General features: G+C 41.3%; 1 protein-coding gene across 1 annotated transcript in view; it reads right to left on the reverse strand.

Moving 5' to 3' along the window:
- Nucleotides 1-9,785, reverse strand: part of LOC138164174 (transmembrane protein 132D-like) — a 150,144-nt gene that overhangs the window by 11,916 nt on the left and 128,443 nt on the right. Inside the window, exons 2-3 of the mRNA XM_069092128.1 lie at nucleotides 7,050-7,255; nucleotides 2,098-2,368 (exon numbers count right to left, since the gene is read on the reverse strand). Of these exons, the coding sequence (XP_068948229.1) occupies nucleotides 2,098-2,368; nucleotides 7,050-7,213 (435 nt within the window). The 5' untranslated portion in view covers nucleotides 7,214-7,255. The remainder of the gene's footprint in view (nucleotides 1-2,097; nucleotides 2,369-7,049; nucleotides 7,256-9,785) is intronic.

Consider the following 9,785-nt stretch of genomic DNA (forward strand, 5'->3'; position numbering starts at 1 on the left):
TCTCTCTCTCTCTCTCTCTCTCTCTCTGTCTTTCTGTCTCTCTGTCTGTCTGTCTCTCTCTGTCTCTCTGTCTCTCTCTCAACATTTTTAGCACTGATATTCTTCCATGATGTCCATGATGGTCTTTTGGCTACAAGTCAAAGCACACTACAGTCTGAAGAACTGAAATTGAGAATCACCCAAAGGACAACGCAGAGCTGCATTGATGGACAGGATCAGCATTTAACACATTACAAACAAGGAACTGGCCAGGATGTCATCCAAGAATTTTGTTCAATTGTTTTCAGTCATGTCCGACTTTTGTGACCCCCATTTGGGATTTTCTTGGCAGAGATCCTGGAGAGGTTTGTCATTTCCTTCTTAGTTCATTTTACAGATGAGGAAAGTGAGGCAGATAGGGTTAAGTGACTTGCTGAGTCACACAGCTACTAAATGTCTGAGGCAAGAGTTGAACTCTGGAAGATGAGTCTTCCTGACTCTGGGCGCAGAACTCTATGCATTATGGCGCCACCTAGTGGTCTATCATTTAAGAAATGCATGATCAAAATAAAAAGATGACCTTGAGAGATAGATACTAGTGTTCTCCCATGGTATCCATGAAATGTCAAGAGATTTAAAGAGCCCTGGGCATATTGTCTGTACGTCATGAAGATCTGTCAGAGGAAACAGATTAAGAATTGCTCGTAATAGGCATGCATGGATAGATTGCAATTTGCATCATGGGAAGGATCGGCAAATTCTTGAAAGTTGAATTATGTATTTGCTGTATCCTCCTTTCAAACTGGAAGGTCTGTGAGGGCAGTTACCCTATCCAGGCTAACTTGGACTTCTCCCTGGCACTTGGCATAGTGACTTGCCCACATCTCCGGCTTACATTGAAGCGAAAGTAAGGAGAAGATGATAAGGGATGAGAAGATCATCCTTGGAGTGCAAGGGAACAGATCCTGTCCAGGATGAGAGCAGGGCAGGGTGACTCATTGTCTCAAGAAATTCATTACCTCCCATAGATCTCCCATCTCTGTTCTTGGAAATTCCCTGTTTGGGGAATACTGTCTTACAATATGTTGAAAATTTCAAAGACGTATCTTAGACAATGACAAAGCCCATAGTCATGCAGGTTCCTGCTCCTCCTCAATGTATTCCAGACAATGAGTGAGATAAAATATTATTATATTAATAACTAATTATTAATTTGTGATACAGGCTTTCCTCCTGTATTTTCTCATTATGGCCCACCTGCCGTAAAAAGTCAGTCTCTGAATGATTGATGAGATTACTCCTAGCCCTCAAGGAACATGCTCTTCAGTCTTGGGCAGGATCCCATCTAACCAGGAGACCTTGCCTCTGTTTGAACAGAATCCAGTCTGGGTGAGTCTTTATCCTGGGGAAAGAAGCCCTTGTCCTTGTACCACTCCATTAGAGTTTAAGCTGACTCAGTTCATGAGGGAGAAAAAGGTCTGAATGGAGATGGATTCCTCTGTCCAGACTGAGTCTCATGATCAAGCCATGCTCTAAGCAGGAGTTGCTGAAGGTTTCTAGCCCACCTCCTCAATAAATGCCCACCAGTCAGGGCTGATTTTTACTTGCCAAGGGGTATTCCTGACATTCTGAGGGTCTCCACTGGGAGTCTTTAGTTACCAAGAGAAACCACTGACCATCAATTTATGGATTGCTAGCTTGCCTAATTAATAAACTGATTATTAATTATCCTGAAACTTTTGTCTGTCTGGGATTTTCATTCATTTCATAAGTAAGTCCACAGCCATGAAAAAAACTTCTGGTTTTGGCAGTATGGGCAAGTCCCTTGAAGATCACAGCCCACATATACCCTGATGGTAGCTTAAGACTCAGAGAAATCCATTGATTTTCCCCATTGTCATATTAGTGTCAGAGGTGGAATTTATGCCCAGGTCTTCTTGACTTTGTCAAGAATTTCCTTCATAAGGGTGTAGGGAGGGAAATGGCCTTCTTTCTGACCCTAGATACTACGCCCCCACCCCTCCCTTCGAGCTGAATTCTCACTTTTGGCCACACTTCTTTGAAGAGGCAGGGCTGAGACAGAGAGAGTCAGTCTCTGGGCTCTCTGCTTTTCCTTACCTGAATGGTGGTCATTCCAAGCTCCTGCCCAATCAGAATCTGTCCTTGCAGCTTGGTGATCCGTGGCTCTTCTACCTGCATGAAATTGTTCACTAAATCCGTGATGTCCACTTGCCAGTCAGAGCCCAAGAGGTGAGCCAGCTGCCCTCCAGAATCGGAGGCCTCAGCCACAAACTGGGTAAGGACACGCACCATGGCGTGCTGGTATTGGAGAGTGCAGCCTTTGCCTCGTCTCTCATCTTCTTCCTCATCATCACTGTCCCGGACTGGCCTAGCAGAAGGGACAAGAACAGGAGTAATTATCTTCCTTTATGCCCATAGAGTCTATGCTTCTTTTTTTTTTTTTTAAAGCAATCGGGGTTAAGTAACTTGCTCAAGGTTACATGGCCAGTTATTTCTGGGTGTGGTGCTAAGTGTCTGAGCCCGGATTTGATCCAGGTCATCCCGACACTGGAGCCGGTGCTCTTACTTACTGAGCCACCTGGCCTCCCCTAAGCAATTGGGGTTAAGTAACTTGCTCGAGGTTATATGACCAGGTGTGAGTCTATGCTTCTTGAGGAAAAGGGACTGTTTGACTTTTTTTCATTCTATCTCCAGAATGCCTTAAACATTGTAAGCATGATTGCTTTTTATAACAACCAAGAAGACACTAGGCATTCTATGGTCTAAGGTGTCAGACTCATGGCCTTTTGTCACAGACCAGTCAGCAAGACTCAGATTAAAATGTAATTGAAAAATTAACAAAATAAATAAAAATACAACAAGGCAATGTTAATCTGTGACTTCTAGGTCAATCTTTGGCTCACAGGCATCCATTTCTGTTTGAGTCTGACATCATTGGTCTCAGGCAACTGAAGATCTCAAAGAATGGGGTTGGGGGTTCTGTGTGAGTGTAATGATCATGCTATCTGCAGCCAATCAATGAATGAGCATTTATTGAGTCAGGTGGCCCCATTCTGAACCCTAGGGATACAAAGACAGAAGTGAAACAATCCCTTCCCTCAAGCAGCCTACATTCTACTAGGAAGATACAAAAGACAAGTCAATACTATCTATCTATGTGTGCATAGAGAAATAAATGTATCAACTATAATGTGTACATATACTTTATATAAACACTATAATTATATAGAACATATTACACATATACATAGATATATCTGTGTATATATGTATTATATATAATGTATATTCACATATATAAAATGAATAAAAAAACAATAACACACTTTGTTACCTGTAAAGTGCCATACAAATCATTATTTCAAAATGAGAAAATAATAATAATAATAAATTGCAGATATTTACAAAGTACTCTATAAATTACAGATATATAAACACACACACATATATGTAATCTCATTTGCTCCTCACAAACAGCCCTGTAAAAGAGATGCAACTTTTTTACCCATTTTACTGTGATTCAGAGGCTGTTGCCCAGAGTCACACAGCTAATAAGTATATGAAGCAGGATTCAAATTCAGGTCTTTCTGGCTTCAAGTCAAACTGTAGAATCAGATATCTAGAACTATTTGGGACTTTAGAGGCCATTGAGTCCAACTTCTTCATTTTTACAAAAGAGGTGAGGTACAGAGAGAATAAATCACTTGTCCAGGGTCACACAGCTGGTCAGCAGCGAGAGCAGACCCATGCCTTGTGCCATACCAAACTATTTGACTTACCTCTCCTATTTCCCTTCCTCATACCAGTCCTCACATCCCTACCAAATAGCCAGGTTAGGATCCATGCCCTGTGGAAGTCTCTGGTGCACCAGATTCTTAGGATGCTAGAACTGGAAGGTTGATAGGCTTCATTCAGGGCCAGGGCCCCTCACTCAAGAAGGTCAGGCAAATCTGTGTGCTATTGGGTTAATGTTTGCATCTTCTTTCCCCATTTCCTGTAGGGCACCTAAAAATGATGAAGCTAACTATGCCCGCTGCAACCTCTGGATCACTTCCTGTTTGGTTCCTCTTTAGTTTCTGTTTCCTTTATTAGACCTGAGGTTACCCCCCTCCCCAAACCCCCAGTATAGATGCTCACATCCCCATCTCCACCACAGTGGTTACTCAGTCCCACAAACTGTCTGTGTTAACCATCTGGATTATGCAGCTGTTACAGCATCTGGGCTGGACCATAGGACTGCTTCCCACCTCAGTAACTCTGACTTACTAACACAAACTTTTGTATGGAGACAGCACTTTTTGCTCCTTTCAGTGGTAGCAACATCCTCTCCTCCATCTCCATCTCCCAATCAAAGTCACAAACCCTGTTCTTGCTGAGGCTAGTAGGACTATCCCAAGGAGAAGAGGGATTTGTTATCTTATTCTCTTACTGAGAATTCATCCTTCTTCCTTTGCTAAAGTGTACTTACCCCAAACATACATTCTTCATTGTTATATGATGACTCCCTTCTTATTTCTATCTTGCAGAATTCATCTCAGGTTAAGCCACACTCGCCAGCTTGAAAACTTTCCTGATCCCTTCTCCTGATAGTATCCTCCCTGCCAAATTACCTTGTATTTAATTACTTTGTATATATTTGCATTTGTTCACTTTGTCCTTGATTCAAAGAGGACCAATGATATCATGGGGTGACATCTCAATTCCCCTGTGAATTGGACTTAAGCGAGGCAGAGTTGGACAAAGTCTCACTCTCTCTTCCAGAATCGTGGAAGTTCAATGACAAGACAAAAGTCAAGATGACTGGTGATGACCAGGGATGCAGTGGATGACTTTGATATCTTCAATGTCTGGCCAGGTTCTAAGTGCTCCATAACACCTGTTTCAACTAATTTAATGGTCATTGGAACAAATTGTTCTCATTCACTCATTCCATTGGAGGAAGTCTTCATGTCCTTGGGGTAGACATTTTTTTTTAACTCATCAACAGGTTAGAATGTCAGCTCACTGTGGGCAGGGATTGCTTCTTTCTTTGTTCTTGTTCTCCAGGACAGACAAGGAAACTGAGGCAAACAGAAGTTAACTGACTTGCCCAAGGTCACACAGTTAGGCATTGTCTAAGGCCGGATTTGAATTCATGTATTCCAGATTGTAGGCATGGGGCTCTATACACTGTGCCATCTGTCAGTCTACATGTTTTGTGTTGTCAAGGTAAAGATAATGTTCTGTCATCTGTGTCTGTCTCTGTCCTTTATGCACTAGTCCACATTAGGGAAGTAGATACAACAGATAGAACACTAACTTTAGAATCTAAAGGTATGGGTTATCATTCTTACTGTCTGTGTGACCTGGGGCAAATCATTTCCTCTCTTGGTCTTGGAAAATGTTTCCTTCTCTATGAAATGAAAGAGTTGAACTAGATGGTCCCTTTAAAGACTTAGATCTTACGGCTTCTATTTCCTTCCTTCCTTCCTTCCTTCCTTCTTTCCTTCCTTCCTTCCTTCCTTCCTTCCTTCCTTCCTCCCTCCCTCCCTCCCTCCTTTCCTTCCTCCCTCCCTTCCTCCCTCCCTTCCTCCCTTCCTTCCTCCCTTCCTTCCTCTCTTCCTTCCTCCCTTCCTTTTGAAGGGGTAGGGCAAGGCAACTGGGGTCAAGTGACTTGCCCAAGGTCACACAGCTAGTTAAGTGCTAAACATCAGTTTGAACTCAGGGCTGGTGCTCTATTCACTGTGCCACCTAGCTGCCCAAGGGTGTCTATTTTCAGTGGTAAATTCCTTAAAGGCAGAGATTGGGTTTACACAATTCTCCTTATATTGACTAGACCAAGGTATCCTTTTCCATTAGTTGCTATAGTGGAAAGTTTCTGATGGTTAAGATTGTGGTCCTCATTATATTCCATCCCTCTCTTATCAAACACCCTCAAAATTACCTAACTGGTGTGAATAGATGACAGTTTTTTGATTTTTCCATGGAATTGTTTTAAGACCAGATGACTGTACTCAGAGTTCCTAATTCAATGAGTGTTAGAGAATTTGCTCAGCTCATAGGATCAAGTAATTATTCAATTGACAAGCATTGACTAAGCACCTACTATGTGTCACATACTATTTTAGGTGATGGAAGTTCAAAATAAAAAATGCAACAGTTCCTGCCGTCAGTGAGCTTACAGTCTATATACATGCACGTATATAAGTAAAATATGTATATAATAAGCACAAGGCAATTGGGGGGCACTAAGCTGGGGCAGCAGGGAGAAATGACTTCATGTAGAAAGTCACACTTGAACTGAGCTTTGGAGAAAATTAGGGATCCTAAGAGGCTGAGGTGAGGAGAGAATGCATTCCAGGCATGAGTGAAAGTCTATGCAAAGGCACAGAGATGTGAGATTAAGGGCCATGTGTAAAGATACAGATTTAGAGCTGGGAGGGACATGAGCTGCCATCTAGTCAAGTCCCTTTATTTTATACATGAGGAAGCTGAAGCAAGGAGATGTTAAGCTAGGAGACTGAACCAATGTGACCTAGGTGATTATAATAACTGATATTTAGATGGTGATTTAAAGTTTACAAAGACCTTTAAAACTATCTCAATAAAACCTCCAAATAAACCTGTGGTGTAGACACTATAGGTATTATTATTCCCATTTTGAAGATGAGACTGAGGTTCAGAGAGGTAGTCTCATAACCAGGTCTTAGTTTTTTTGTATTTTGCTTTTTGGAGGGGGGAGTGCAGGGCAATTAGGGTTAAGTGATTTGCTCAAGGTCACGTGGCTAGTAAGTGTTAAGTGTCTGAGGCTGGATTTGAACTTAGGTCCTCCTGACTCCAGGACTGGTACTCTATCCACTGTGCCACCTAGCTACCCCAAACCAGGTCTTCTTAACTTTAAATCTAGGACTCTCTCCACTATATCATGATTCCTGTCCAGAAGGAGCAGTAAATTCTCAAGTCTGGGTCTAAAATCAACACTCTCTCCACTGTACCATAGCAAAAAGTGTGTGTGTGTGTGTGTGTGTGTGTGTGTGTGTGTGTAGGGGCTAAGGTCTGATAAAACCTACCTCTTATTTGAGACAATGGGTACTCTCCAGCCCTTGATCTGGTTGAGTTCTGTATCGGAGACCTCAATCTGGAGTGGGAGCCGGGGCACCCACACACTCATCTCCAGGGGACTGCTCAGGTGCTGGTAGGTGAACTTCACTACAACATTCACTTTGCCCTTCATTTCCTTTCCATTGACAAAGACGTAGTCACATCTGTCGGACACCTGAAACAATGGGAAGGAAAAGAAAGGAATGAGACTTGATGGAAACATAGAATGTAAACCCTTTGAAGTCAAGGCTGTTTTATTTTCACCTTTCTGTCTTCATCGCCTGGCACGCTTCTTGACACATATTAGGTGCTTCATAAATGTTTATTTATTGATGGATCCATTTCCCAGGGGAATTGGAGGAAGAAAAGGGGGAGGGAGTAGAAGGAAGTATAATGTCTGTGGCTAATATTGTACTATCACTTTGAAGTGGAACTTAATTGAAAAAAAATTCAACATATATTTGTGAATAACCTACTAAATGTAGAGCACTATGCTAAATCCTAGGAATTCAAAGACAGGAATGAAACTGTATCGTCCTCAAGGAGCTTACTGCATTATCTCAGCAGATACAATATGTACATAGATACACACGTTTTATGCAAAATCAATACCAGTTATTTGAGGGGGAGGGTATACATGGTTCAATAAAAGTTTATAAATACTTACTATTGTAAAGCCAAGCACAAGCAGCTTTCCAGAGGACTGCTGCTGTGTGTGAACAGCTTCACGGTTTTGATTATGTAGTATAGTGAACTCTCTATTTATTCAGTAGTACACTAAGACAAAACATTGACAGAAATCAAAGTACAGCATTCACAATGTTATGACATAATGGGTTATCACTAAAGCAGCTACATGGTTTTCAACAAAGTGGCCACATAGTTTTAAACCAAAGTTATCATTCAGTAAGTCCTTAACTCAATCATCCTTAAGAAGCAAGCCTCCTTAAGGGAAACAAAATACAAAGGTCAACATTCTCCACCCTTAGATCACATTGTCTTAATCTCTCAGTCAAAAAGTCTTCTTTTCTTAATTGGAGATTAGTTTCCAATCATCCTTAATTCAATCATCCGGAAGAGGTACAGAATACAGAATACAAAGTCCTACCCCTAGGCCACAATAAATCATGATCTTTCTCAGTTTGTATTAAATACCCAAGGAGAGGTCTTTTCATCTTGACTACAGGTTGGCTCTCAGATTCCATGGTTCCTCTTCCATGGCCCCAGCTCCTGCCTGAATCTACCCAACTGTCATCTGGATTAAAGGGAAGGCAGCTCTCACTTCCTTGTCCAGTTCCTTGTCCAGTTCCTGTTCCATATTGAAGCTTACAGTGTCTAGTCCATCTCAAGTCCTTTACAGTTCCTTTTTCTGGGAAGACAAAGATCAACAGAACCAAAATAACATTCATAAACATTTCCAGCACCATCATCAATTCCCTATCTGCCTGTGAAATCAACAGAGACCCACAAACAAGGTCTGAGAGGTAAACACAAATCAGCAGTAAAGTCCCAGAACCTTCAAAACCCTCCTCAAGGACTTCTGTAAACAGACAATCAGAAAATCCTCTTTCAGGGCTTCCAGAAAGGTCCCAGGGATTCTGTACAAATTATCACAAACAAACACCAACACAGACAGAGCAGACAAACAGAGTGCCAGGATACCACAAGTTTTCTTCTTCTTGACTCTGCCATCACAAGAGTTCTCTTCTCAATTCTGCTCAGTTCTTCTCAATTCTCTTCTCAGTTCTGCTTAATTCTCAGTTGTTCTCTTTTCTCAGTTCTGCTCTCTCCAGCCTGGGCTTCTCCTTATATATGTTCATTAGCGCCTCCTCTTGCAACAGGAATTCACAAGTTCTAGGGTTCACAAGTTGTGGGGTTCACAAGTTTTGCTTCTCAACAAAGACTTTATACAATCATGGACAAGAACTGAAACAAGGTGTTAGTTAAATAGCTGAAACAAGGTGTTAATTACTTCTTTGTTTGCCATTACAACTATGTACAAGTGAGAAACAGTGTGCCACAGTTAATAGGGAGACAACTGTGGAATCAGAAAAAGCTGGGTTCAAATCTTACCTCTGACCCATTCCAGCTGTGTGACCATTGGAAAATCATCTAATCTCATATTGTCCCAGGAAATTCTTTCAATTTATTATAACTATTAGTTATAAATGAATTGATGGAGTGTTAGGTATTTCTGACACTGAAAAAAAATCACAGGTTAAAACCAACTTCTCTTCATGACTCCCTCCCCAGTGGTGTGTTTGAAGCTAACTTAGGAGTAGGTGATTGTTAAATTTACAGTGTGAGCATTATGTCTTGGAAATCAGCAAATCCTATAAATCTTGGTTTGGTTTATGTTTTTGTTGATTTGTGGACTTAAGAAAGTGATGGAAACATGTCAATAATGCAGATCAAACTTAAAAGTGAGTAATGAAAACCTTCTTTTGAGAGATAATTATTGACACACCACTGTCCATCCCTCAGTGTGCTGGTTGTTGAGGATATAAAACCAAAGTGAAAATCATTCTCTGCCCTCAAGGAGCTTATATTCTACTGGGATATCTCCTTCAGGATTCTTTCACCAAAATAACCTTATCTGTCTGTCTGTCTGTCTATCTATCTATCTATCTATCTATCTATCTATCTATCTATCTATCTATCCATCCATCCATCCATCCATCCATCCATCCATCCATCCATCCATC

This window comes from Petaurus breviceps, unplaced genomic scaffold (genome assembly GCF_028583685.1).
Source record: "Petaurus breviceps papuanus isolate PSGF00001 unplaced genomic scaffold, PetGlider_PUasm1.0 100, whole genome shotgun sequence".
NCBI classification, from domain to species: Eukaryota; Metazoa; Chordata; class Mammalia; order Diprotodontia; family Petauridae; genus Petaurus; species Petaurus breviceps.